This window comes from Balaenoptera musculus, chromosome 20 (assembly GCF_009873245.2).
Source record: "Balaenoptera musculus isolate JJ_BM4_2016_0621 chromosome 20, mBalMus1.pri.v3, whole genome shotgun sequence".
Lineage (NCBI taxonomy): Eukaryota > Metazoa > Chordata > Mammalia > Artiodactyla > Balaenopteridae > Balaenoptera > Balaenoptera musculus.
Genome location: NC_045804.1, coordinates 42,639,034 through 42,652,458, shown reverse-complemented (window position 1 = coordinate 42,652,458; position 13,425 = coordinate 42,639,034). Strand labels below are relative to the sequence as shown.

The 13,425-nt window shown below is 35.7% G+C and overlaps 1 protein-coding gene across 4 annotated transcripts in view; it reads left to right on the top strand.

Moving 5' to 3' along the window:
* Positions 1-13,425, top strand: part of NF1 (neurofibromin 1) — a 261,374-nt gene that overhangs the window by 64,191 nt on the left and 183,758 nt on the right. For all 4 annotated transcript variants that reach the window (XM_036837703.1, XM_036837701.1, XM_036837704.1 and 1 more), the window contains exons 5-8: positions 4,145-4,251; positions 9,517-9,584; positions 9,829-9,904; positions 10,657-10,814. In XM_036837703.1, the coding sequence (XP_036693598.1) occupies positions 4,145-4,251; positions 9,517-9,584; positions 9,829-9,904; positions 10,657-10,814 (409 nt within the window). The remainder of the gene's footprint in view (positions 1-4,144; positions 4,252-9,516; positions 9,585-9,828; positions 9,905-10,656; positions 10,815-13,425) is intronic.

The following is a 13,425-nucleotide window of genomic DNA, read 5'->3' as shown; positions in this document are numbered from 1 at the left end:
TTATAGGTAAGCAAACTAATACTAAAGAAGTTATCAAGGTGCTGTGCCAAGTGACGGAGGACCCAAAACTTTGAAGTCCGGCTGGCTTCAGAGTCTGTCTGTTTTGTTGTGCCCGGCTGCTTCCTGGTACCGCTATTTTAGCCGCATTTTGATGAAATCCTTTTTATAATATCCACTGCTGTGCTTTAAAATTGTATGATAAGTATAATTTAAGCTTTTATTGATGCTTAGAAATCATCATGTGATCATTCATTGTGATAATGCTAGAGATGGAGAAATGGGTATAGAACTGTAGCTGATGGTAGCAGGTAACTCTGGATCTTAATTTCATGCGGACGATTTGCCTTTCTCATGCAAGTAGAGTCAAATGGGTTCCTAATTAAGACCAAGTAGGAAGTATAACGTAAATCACCTAGTGATTCAGTGGATCAAAGACTAACGCAGAATAAAGAAAAACAATTTCCTTTGCTTAATGGCACCTGCATCTTTGATTTGTCTGTTGTGTGAGCAGTGGACGTCCATTAGCTTAGTTCATTCTTATGTTGTTTTCCAACAGATGTGAATGAGAACATACATCATAGTTTGAGAATTTGTGCTGTGGTTTTTAGGCGGAATTGGCTAACTTCAAAATCCTGCAGGCTTTTTAATAAAAAATGGCATTTCTTTGATCGTGATGCTGGGCAACAGTATTCTTCCAACCTCTCATCAGAATTGTGGTGCAAAGAAAATTAAAATTTTATCTAATGTTATAATATGACTGATAATGTAGGGTAATAGTTATACAATAGAACGATGTCTTCATGAAATCTCTTGAGTGTTAACATCTCATATTCTGAGTAAATAGTACACTGGTTGAAGCAGCAAGGTAGCAAACACCTAGGTAATAGGACGCATTAAAATGATAAAAAACAAAACCAAACCCCCTCTTTGTTTAGGTGACTACTAGACCAGTCTTACTGTTTGAAATAATCTTACACTGAAGGTAGAAAATGATCAAAAGGGTAAAATGTTTTTTAGTCTATCCAAACATGAATTGCTTTAATAAAACACAGCAAATGTGCCACCTCTGAAAACTCTAAAAATCTTCTAGTCACCAAAGGTTTTATTTTGCAGCATTGGCACGTGTAAAAATAGACAACTTTTGGTTATTTCCTGAATCTGGTTCACTGTTTGCAGAGTAGAAGTTAAATGTCTCCAGAATAAGCCAGTTTCTTTAGCTTTCAGGGGACAGACTGCTCAGAAATGGTATCTATGAAATTCATGTTTCAGACAACTGCATTTGCTGTTTCATTTAGTTGGTGCCAGAAATAGGAGCTGATCTTATTAGAGGGTCACTTACCTAAAAGACCATTATGATGGTTTAATTTAGATGGGGTTATCCTGTGACACTGCTGTCGTAGCATTAGGTGACAAAATATGCAAGGAACTGGAATGGCAGTTCTTTCTGAAGATTGAATTTATACTTCGTATGTACTAGATGAATCAGTATCATGAAAATTTGTTGTGCTTGACCATTCTACCTGTCTATGGATGTTTCTCTTTTAGGATTAACATTAGCTTTTGATATTTCTGTCCTTTGCTTTTCTTTAAGGGAATAATATGAGTTACAGATCATAAGATAACTTTTTTATTCTGCTGAAGTATACCATGTTCTGCGGCTCATAGTACTCTTTTTGGTAGATCATTAGCTGCTTTCTCCACAGAATTATTATACAATGCACTGGATCTAATTGTTTTGTAGTTGGAGGGTCCTGAAAAATATCTAATTTGACATATACCAGAAGCAGAAGACTCAGTGACTTTGAAAGTTCTATTTGATTCTTTTACAAATCTGCTGTTTTTTTTAAATGGTTTCTTATTGTTTTTAATAGTTTAAAATTTCTTCTTATATGTCTAATTATTTAAAACATACTTATTATATATTCTCTTTAAGATTGTTAAATAATCTCATTTGTTTGTATGTGCCAACTGTCATTCACAGTGAATTTTTTCTCTCTGTTTTGTAAACTTTGATTGCAAATTTATCTTTAGTGCAGTCTGTATTTTCTTTGGGAATCTCTTGTAGCCTGGGAGTGTGGGAGTATCCTAGTGATGGTTTTGCATTTGCTTTTGCCAAGTGCCCAGTTCTGGACCTATATTTTTGTTAATTTCTCAGCCCCAGATTGTATGGGTAGTACAAATGTGGGCCTCAAACCCTTGCAAGGTGACAGCCCTGGGTGACTTTTTCCCCTACCCAAATCTTAGGCAGAGCAGACAGACTTCTTGTGCTGGTAGATTTCCCCCCTCCCTCTCTTTTCTTTATGTCTCTGTCTCTCTTTCAGTGTCTCTTTCTTTTTTTAAGGAAGTGCATAGCTCTTTCTAGCCATGTTTTATGCAGGCCCCTGATTCTACTCTCTGCATTATGAGGGTACAGGACTTTGTATCCAGTCCCATGTGGATGTTTTTAGCCCCAGACCCCTAGGTTAAGGAGAGAAAAAAAATCTAACCGACTCTCACCCTTCTTTTGTTGGCTAGATCATGCCTTCAAAACCATCTCTGGTTTTCAGTTTCCTTTCTATTTCTGGACTTGGGTGGGTAAATAGTGTTTGTTTTGCTTTATTTCTATGCATTTAAAATATCTTTTTGTTGTTGTTCAGTTTACCTAGTTTTTCTAGATGTTTTAGTGATAGGTTTTCCACTTCATTTCTTTTGCCCAGACTACCCTTTATTTGATTTCTCTGCCTTATGAATTCACAAAATGTTTCTTCCCTGTGGTAAAAACTGGACTATAAAAGGAATTAAACTTTTCTTCCATTTCTCACAAACAACCACAAGAGTTAGCTTTTAAAAAGTTGGTGTTGCTGATTTATTAAGTTGTGTTTCCTAAGGAGTCATATTCCATATTTTTAGGCTCTTTGCAGCAGCTGTGGAATTTGTAGCATGTAAATCAGTTTTGAGGACCTTCTCATTCCCAGTGTGAACTGCTAAGCTTTTCTCACCCTGATGATAAGAAGAACATTAGTGTAAGTGCTTAGAATAATTTTAATGTTAGCTATACATCTATGGGCTAAAGTGAGTGAAAGAGGAATTTGAGAAGGAAGAAATAGCATTGATTTCATTTTTAGCAACTGAAGGTTTAGTGTGATGATTAATGTCAATTTTAAATTATACTGAAATGGTTATACTTTGAGCTAATATTTTGAATAAGGTCCTGTACTATTTGTGCTTTTTCACACATCTCTCTCTGAATTTATGAAAGTTAGTAATTTCATTCTATTGCTTACATTTTTGATATCTATTAATTGAAATAAGCAAGCTTCATTAGGAAGCACACAACAATAGATTAGCAGTACCAACATTTGAAAAGCTGACCTCTGTGGTTGTTAGTGAAAAAAAGGAAGAAAACTTTAACCTCTTTTATTTATTAGGCTTAAGTGAATTTCTTAGCAGTTTAAACATCTATATTTTTGTTAAGTGCTAAATTTTTCTGCATTTTTGGTAACTTCATATTTAATAAGAGGGAAATTTGGGGTTTAGAAAGATTTTTGTCATTACAAGCTTAAGTTCTGTGAGAGAGGGACGCTAATTATATAATCACGTAAGCACACGTACAGACTGAAAAGCGCAGTGAATAAAGGCTTACTCATTTTTTTGATACAAAGTAAATGTATCCTGTGAATGTAGATAAAATGTCATTCATGTTTCTGAAGTCTAGTTGATGTGAATAGAGGTTAATAAAATTTATCTTTTTTTAACTTATAATTTGAAATTTGAATTTTATATTATAGAAAAAATTTTAAAATACACATAGCAGAGAGAAGGTATTTCAGATACTCAAGTATCTCTTACTGTGCTTCAGCAGTTATCAGCATGCTGTGATCCCTTTTTTTTAATAAAAATTCTGTATATTAAATTCTGTATATTGTACAACATGGTGATTTGATATACATTGTGAAGTTTACTGGATTATCACGGTTTCTTTTATCACAGCCCCTGAATTAGTTATGTTCCTTTAGATTTTCATTAAAAAATTTATTCTCTTATTTTTATATGTGTATTTTCTCTTATAAACTCATCATTAGGGTGAGAAGAGTCTGTTGAATTCAGAATTTCGGACTATCCTAAGACTTCAGTTGATAAATTATTTTTGGTTTTTACTTTTCAGGTTACAGGAATTGACTGTTTGTTCAGAAGACAATGTTGATGTTCATGATATAGAATTGTTACAGTATATCAATGTGGATTGTGCAAAATTAAAACGACTCCTGAAAGGTAAGTTTAAATGTATGATATATCTGAAATTAATCACTGTGGGTGAAAAACCAGTATGTTGAATGTACTAATTATACTAATTGTGTTGAGCTAGAACATCAAAGTGGATTTCATAGTGCAAATAAATGTCCTTGAGAAATGGACAGTAATACTTTATGGTTCAGTAATTTTTGAACCTTTGAAAACAATACATTAGCGAAAATGAGTATCTTAAGTCTTGGCAATGGAAAGTTTTGTTCAACTACAATTTTTGCTTTTAATAAAGAGAATGTGAGGATGCTGTTATTTAATTTTTCTAGAATTTCACCTCTTGAGGGTAGCTAGTAGGTTATAGAAGTTATTTGTTTAGCTATTAGTAGTGCTAAAAGCAGATAGCTTAGCAGGATATAGAAGTTTCATTGCAGGTGGAACCAGAAGATTGTGCTCTTACGATGAGAGGAGAAATTGAGTCAGGAATCTCATTTCTGACATTCTGTTCTCAATTCTGTTATTGACTTACTGACTGACTTTATAGCATTACAAAGTCTTTTACTCTTTCAGTAAAAGTTAGTTTTGCTTCCTTGTAGAACATGTCAATAGTAGTCACACATGGGAATATTATAATGCCTAAAATGTGTGTTTTTAAAGCTTTGGAAAGTGCTTTCTATGATTATGTTGATTGAAATAAACTATCAGAAGGAATTGAGAGAATTTTTGTGGTAAGCAGGAATGTGTTAATATAAATCAAATATCATTGAGTATTATTAATAAACTTAGTATAAATACCTAAATTCATTTCACAAAAATTGTGTTTTAATTTTATGTAATATTGGATCCTGGCTAATTTAAATGTGGAACCTTATAGTATATGATTCACACTCATTTTTATTTTACTTTGTATATTGATATAGGAATTGTCACTAATGTTTTTTAATGTCTGACCTAAAAGGAGATATAGTTATACTAACTTCGAAAACCTCAACAGTTCTACAGTGTGTAATTTTCAAAATACCATGTTTAGTTTTCTTAACATTTGCTTTAAACTCAACAACTATTCACCAGAGATGTAAAAAGGCTGTATCTATATAGATGAATCCTATAAGGCTGTGTTCCAGCTATATTACCTTGTTCAGAATTTGTGATTTTAGATCGTTACCATTATAAAACCAAGCAACAATTAAATCACTTTTCAGTAACTTTAATAAAGGAAAAATGGATCATTTTAGCTATTATGTCAAGATACGGACAAGTGGGCAGCAATTATTTTAGATTATTATAAACCACCACTCAATTCAGTTGAAATTTCAAGATTTTAATATTTATCATTAAACATTGAAAAGTTAAGGAAGTGAATGGTAATATTTAGAGATTTAATCTTTGTATAAAATTTAAGAAATTAAGTGGGGTTTTGTGATTTTTTTTTCATAACTGTTCAGTGACATTTGGGAAATCTAGTCCAGGGTGCCTGTGGATAGGTGTTTGTTTAAAAGATCAGTTTTCGTAGAAATGTTTAATCCATAATAATTAATTGAGATGGTTCTCCATGCACAAATGAGAGAAACTAAGTGTGTGGATAAATTACTTTCTTTTTATTGTGGTAAGTTATCCCCATTGAATGCAGCTTCCTTATGATCATAAATTTAGAGTTTATGCTGATAAATGTTAAGTATAAAGCTAATATGAAATAGACCAGCAAAAGATGGTTCTACATGATAATGGTGAAAGGAATGGAAACTTCCTGTAATATGGAATAGTAGAAGTAGTAATGTGTTTTAAATTCGATTCAGCAGCTTTTGTTGGGAAACTGTATGTAAGGAACCATGCTAAGTGCTGGGCTTACAAAGATTAACAAAGTATTGAATCTCTCCCTTTGGCGCTCATGGCCTGGTTTATCAGACAAATATATTATCAGATTATTTGCAAAGCAGTGTGTCAAAGCTAAATAGAGTGAGCATAAAGTGAGAGAATAAGTATCTATGGGTTTGGGGGTGGGAGATGTTAAGAGGAAAAGAGCAAGATATAGAGAGGTACAAGAGTAGGTCAGATTATATTAATAAAAACATAGTAACATTTGTTGCATTTTCAGTATGTGCCACATGTCACGCTATGCAGTTCACATGCTTTTTTCATCAATACTCACAGTAACCCTGTGAAACAGATATTACTATTATCATCCCCTGTATTGATGAGGAAACTGAGGCTTAAGTAACATTTACAAGGTCATACAGCTATTGAGTGGCAGGGTCACATCTGTCTGTCTCTAGAACCAAAGTACCTAACTGCTATACTGTTTTGCTTATGGGTTATTAGGCTTTATTTTAGTGGCCATGGGAAGTGATGCAGAGGCTTTTGGGTGGGAATTACCTTGATCAGTATTTTATTTTAGATATGCCACTTTGCTTGAAATTTGCAGGATGATTTGCTAGAAAGTTACATGAACTTCTGGGACTTGGTTGTATCGTAACGTGAGGTAGAAATAAGGATAGTGGAGGTCTGGATGGAATGGGGTAGGGTGGGGACCAATTTGATATGGTATTTAGGAAGTAGAATACATTGCATAGCTTTTGGTGATTAATTTAGGAATGTGATGTTAAAGGGAAGTATCACCAAGTGTTACAGAGCAACCTGGTTAAAGCAGAGAAGAAGGTGGCCAGGAAAATGATAAACTCAGTTTTAGATCTATTGAGTTTGAGGTATTGGTAAGGTACCCAGTCAGAAACTTGTAGAACTGGAGTATTAAAATATTTATACATTGGAATTGAGAATAGACTACTGTGTATAACATATTTAAAGTGTCATAAAGGTAAAGTTGATGAATATAGGAAGGCAAAAAGACTCAAGAGCACTGTGAAGTGTAATGCTATTGTTTGGAAGTCAAAGGAGAGCAAGAGCAAAGAAGGTTGGAAGGGTATGTTTTAAAACTGACTTGGAGAGCAAGTTGCTCATTTCCAAGTCCAGGAAAAAAAGTGACTTTTAAAGGATTATTTAGACAATTTTATAACTTGTAGACTCATCTCTGTCTTATAAAGATATTTATGTAGGGCTTCCCTGGTGGCGCAGTGGTTGAGAATCTGCCTGCTAATGCAGGGGACACGGGTTCGAGCCCTGGTCTGGGAAGATCCCACATGCCACGGAGCAGCTGGGCCCGTGAGCCACAACTACTGAGCCTGCGCGTCTGGAGCCTGTGCCCCGCAACGGGAGGGGCCGCGATAGTGAAAGGCCCGCGCACCGCGATGAAGAGTGGCCCCCACTTGCCGTTAACTAGAGAAAGCCCTCGCACGAACCGAAGACCCAACACAGCCAAAAATAAATAAATAAATAAATAAAGTAGCTAAAAAAAAAAAAAAAAAAAAAAGATATTTATGTAATTGTAGTAAGTACCTGCATCCCTTCATTAAAAGTCCATATGGGGAGTTCTCTGCCAAGAGACTGTTATCAGTAATATAGTTTATAGAAGGGTCATCTTTTCCAGATATAAATCTTTTTATAAATGTGGACAATACATTTATAGAAGAGGAAATTAAAATATCTAATATATTTATATGGAGAAATGTTTAGTCTTATTTTAAAAATGCATTCTACTTCTTTGAACAATCAAATTAGCAGAATAAAAGAAATGAACACATTTAATGATGGCAAGGATGTGATAAGGGCACTTTCATATGCTGCTTGGTGGGAGTGGCCTTTGGCCCAACCCTTCTGAAAATCAGGTTGGCAATATTTATCAAGAGCCTTAAAAATATTCATCTCGGGCTTCCCTGGTGGCGCAGTGGTTGAGAGTCCGCCTGCCAATGCAGGGTACACGGGTTCGAGCCCTGGTCTGGGAGGATCCCACATGCCGCGGAGCAAGTAAGCCCGTGAGCCACACCTACTGAGCCTGCGCGTCTGGAGCCTGTGCTCCGCAATGGGAGAGGCCGCGACAGTGAGAGGCCTGCGCACCGCTATGAAGAGTGGCCCCCGCTCGCCGCAACTGGAGAAAGCCCTCGCACAGAAATGAAGACCCAGCACAGCCAAAAATAAATAAATTAATTAATTAAAAAAAAATATTCATCTCTTTGGACAGTTCTTTTTCTAGGTATTTATGTGCCTTAAAGAAATAATCAGAGGGCTTCCCTGGTGGCGCAGTGGTTGAGAGTCTGCCTGCCAATGCAGGGGACACGGGTTCAAGCCCTGGTCTGGGAAGATCCCACATGCCGCGGAGCAACTAGGCCCGTGAGCCACAATTACTGAGCCTGCGCATCTGGAGCCTGTGCTCCGCAACAAGAGAGGCCGCGATAATGAGAGGCCCGCGGACCGCAATGAAGAGTGGCCCCCACTTGCCGCAAGTAGAGAAAGCCCTCACACAGAAACGAAGACCCAACACAGCCATAAATAAATAAATAAATAAAAATTTAAAAAAAAAAAAAAAAAAAAGAAATAATCAGAATGTGGAAAAGACTTGGATATAAAAGTATTAATGTTACTTATAATAGTGCAGTATTGGAAATATCTTAAATATCCAACAATTGGAAAATATTTAAATAACCAGTGACTTAAATATTCTGAAAGACATCAAAGCGTACTGAAAAGACTACGGCTTTGAAGCCCAATTCAATCATTTATTAGATCTGTAACCTCAGAAACACAGTTGACTCATCTGTAATACCTGAAAGCGTTAAGATTTTGAAAGAATTAAATATATTGGATTGAAAATACCTGGCATGTTATAATTGTTCAAGTAATAGTTATTATTGTATATAGAACCATCAAATATATGTATGAGGAATTTTTAGTGATATGGAAAAAGTTGGGGATATGATGTGAAATGTAAAGAACAGGTTTGATATGAACAGGTTTTGTTCAGTTATGGTAAATGTATTTGCCTTATACATGCATAGGAAAAGGGAAGGGAGAAAATTCACCCAACTGTTAACTATGATTGTCTCTGAATGGTAGAATCATAGATAATGTTTTAAATTTCCCTTAGATTGCTGTGTATTTTTTGAATTTTCTACAATGACCGTGTATTTTATCCATTTTTTAAAAATGTAGTTATTATTAGAAACAAAACAAAGGAAAAAATTCACAACAACCTTTGAAGTTCAAGGTTCAGTTTGGTCTTTAGTGGACATAACCAGTGAGGTTTTGGCTTACACTAATTACCTTTACCTTTACATTGCTTATAAATAATACTGGAACAAAAGTTTATATATAAAAGGAAAGTTATTTTTACCAGTAGCTCTGAATTGTATTTGTGTTAACTAATTAAACTAGAGTTAATTGTAAAACTTTTTTTTTTTCCTCCAGAAACAGCATTTAAATTTAAAGCCCTAAAGAAAGTTGCACAGTTAGCAGTTATAAATAGCCTGGAAAAAGTAAGTAATAACCTCTTTGACATTAAAGTTTTGTTAATTTTTGGTTGTAAGTGTTGCTGTCCTCAGAATTTTGAATCAAGGAGTTATGACTTGAGTGATAATTTCACATTAATTTTTAGGAAGACTGCATTGCAATATTCTTCGGAAGGAAATTAGAATTTTGTGATATAATTGGAGGCATATGTTATTTTATTTACTATATTAAGAAAATATGACATAAAAACATACGTTTTGTTATTTGTAGGCATTTTGGAACTGGGTAGAAAATTATCCAGATGAATTTACAAAGTTATACCAGATTCCACAGACTGATATGGCTGGTAAGGATAAGATTGGTTTTGTTTGTTTGTTTGTTTGTTTTTGTCTTTTAAACTCTTATGAGGTAAAAACCTATCATTTTCTAAGTTATTTTTGTTATTATGGTACTTTTAATCTTTTCAACTTATTTCAAATAGGAAATATTACTTTTTTCTTATATTTCTAAATTAGCCTCAACCTTTTTCCTTTGAGCAAATGGATAAGGAAGTTTGAAATGAAGCTCTGATCTTTAATTAGAGTTGTAGATTGGATACTGATGGCTCTTTGTTTTAGAGAAGCACCTTTTTTCTGTGTGTGCTCTGAGGCTTTAGTTTGTATTTAGAGAGATGTGTGTAAAGTAGGAATATTCCCCACTTGGAATTCTCAAGACACAACTGCAAGAAGGAGAATAGACTCCTGGAGAGCTTTGGTAATTCCCTTTGAGGAGCTATTCAGTCTTCGTTTCTTGGATACATCACACTTTGCATAAGGCCCTGCACATTGAGACTAAATACAAGTCTGGCCATTCTAAAATTTGGACTTTTCTAGATGGATCAAGATAGCTGTTATAATACATAGACAATATAACCTCTTCTAATACATAGACCATATAACATTGCTTGAATTGAAAGAATTTGCTGAGTTACGTGAACTTCCAAGTTTATCTTTTAAAAATGTGGCCTTTGGGTTTTTGGATAGCACCAGCTTTTAATTTAATGCCAGAGATTTTCTTCTCATCTAATTATATCATTTAATATTTATATTTTTCACATAGAGTGTGCAGAAAAACTGTTTGACCTAGTGGATGGTTTTGCTGAAAGCACCAAACGTAAAGCAGCAGTTTGGCCATTACAAATCATTCTCCTTATCTTGTGTCCAGAAATAATCCAGGATATATCCAAGGATGTGGTTGATGAAAACAACATGAATAAGGTGAGGAGGGCAAAGCTGTTTCCATCATGTCCAGATGTGAAGCAGTTTTTGTTTTTTGTTTTTTTTTAATTTGGCCACACAGTGTGGCTTGCAGGATCTTAGTTCCCTGACCAGGGATCGAATCCAGGCCCGGCAGTGAAAGCACCAAGTCCTAACCACTGGACTGCCAGGGAGTTCCCATGAAGCAATTTATTTTACTCAAGGTGTATATTACTTTAAGCTTAGCATTCTGTAAGCATGATATTTCAGGTGACCATTTCTAGTTGCATCATTGTAGGTTTTTTTGTTTCCTGTCCTTAGCAGAGACATACTTGGACATAGATTTAGTTGGAGGAAAAATATGATATCAGTGATAACACTCATTGATTAAAGATTTAAAATAATCCTGTAGTTGCATTCTTTTACCAGAAAGGACAGTATTAAACATAGTTTTTTTATAAATTTATTTATTTATTTAATTTATTTATTTGGCTGCGTTGGGTCTTCGTTCCTGCACGCGGGCTTTCTCTAGTTGCGGTGAGTGGGAGCTACTCTTCGTTGCGGTGTGTGGGCTTCTCATTGCGATGGCTTCTCTTGTTGTGGAACATGGGCTCTAGGTGCAAGGTCTTCAGTAGTTGCGGCATGCAGGCTCAGTAGTTGTGGCTCGCGGGCTCTAGAGCACAGGCTCAATAGTTGTGGTGCACGGGCTTAGTTGCTCCACGGCATGTGGGATCTTCCCGGACCAGGGCTCGAACCTGTGTTCCCTGCGTTGTCAGGCAGATTCTTAGCCACTGCGCCACCAGGGGAGTCCCTAAGCATAGTTTTTGTTTGTTTGTTTGTTTGTTTGTTTGTTAACATCTTTATTGGAATATAATTGCTTTACAGTGGTGTGTTAGTTTCTGCTTTATAACAAAGTGAATCAGTTATACATATACATGTATCCCCACATCTCTTCCCTCTTGTGTCTCCCTCCCTCCCCCCCTCCCTATCCCACCCCTCTAGGTGGTCACAAAGCACCGAGCTGATCTCCCTGTGCTATGCGGCTGCTTCCCACTAGCTATCTATCTTACATTTCGTAGTGTATATATGTCCATGCCACTCTCTCACTTTGTGCCAGCTTACCCTTCCCCCTCCCCATATCCTCAAGTCCATTCTCTAGTAGGTCTGTGTCTTTATTCCCGTCTTGCCCCTAGGTTCTTCATGACCATTTTTTTTTGCTTTTTAGACTCCATATATATGTGTTAGCATACGGTATTTGTTTTTCTCTTTCTGACTTAATTGACTCTGTCTGTCAGACTCTAGGTCCATCCACCTCACTACAAATAACTCAATTTTGCTTTTTTTATGGCTGAGTAATATTCTATTGTATATATGTGCCACATCTTCTTTATCCATTCATCTCTTGATGGACACTTAGCTTGCTTCCATGTCCTGGCTATTGTAAATAGAGCTGCAATGAACATTGTGGTACATGACTCTTTTTGAATTACGGTTTTCTCAGGGTATATGCCCAGTAGTGGGATTACTGGGTCGTATGGTAGTTCTATTTTTAGTTTTTTAAGGAACCTCCATACTGTTCTCCATAGTGGCTGTATCAATTTACATTCCCACCAACAGTGCAAGAGGGTTCCCTTTTCTCCACACCCTCTCCAGCATTTATTGTTTCTAGATTTTTTGATGATGGCCTTTCTGATCGGTGTGAGGTGATATCTCATTGTAGTTTTGATTTGCATTTCTCTCATGATTAATGATGTGGAGCATTCTTTCATGTGTTTGTTAGCAATCTGTGTATGTTCTTTGGAGAAATGTCTATTTAGGTCTGCCCATTTTTGGATTGGGTTGTTTGTTTTCTTGATACTGAGCTGCATGAGCTGCTTGTAAATTTTGGCGATTAATCCTTTGTCAGTTGCTTCATTTGCAAATATTTTCTCCCATTCTGAGGGTTGTCTTTTCGTCTTGTTTATGGTTTCCTTTGCTGTGCAAAAGCTTTTAAGTTTCATTAGGTCCCATTTGTTTATTTTTGTTTTTATTTCCATTTCTCTAAGAGGTGGATCAAAAAGGATCTTTCTGTGATTTATGTCATAGAGTGTTCTGCCTATGTTTGCCTCTAAGAGTTTGATAGTGTCTGGCCTTACATTTAGGTCTTTAATCCATTTTGAGTTTATTTTTGTGTATGGTGTTAGGGAGTGTTCTAATTTCATTCTTTTACATGTAGATGTCCAGTTTTCCCAGCACCACTTATTGAAGAGGCTGTCTTTTCTCCACTGTATATTCTTGCCTCCTTTATCAAAGATAAGGTGACCATATGTGCGTGGGTTTATCTCTGAGCTTTCTATCCTGTTCCATTGATCTATGTTTCTGTTTTTGTGCCAGTACCATACTGTGTTGATTACTGTAGCTTTGTAGTATAGTCTGAAGTCAGGGAGCCTGATTCCTCCAGCTCCATTTTTTTTCTCAAGATTGCTTTGGCTATTTGGGGTTTTTTGCATTTCCGTACAAATTGTGAAATTTTTTGTTCTAGTTCTGTGAAAAATGCCAGTGGTAGTTTGATAGGGATTGCATTGAATCTGTAGATTGCTTTGGGTAGTATAGTCATTTTCACAATGTTGATTCTTCCAATCCAAGAACATGG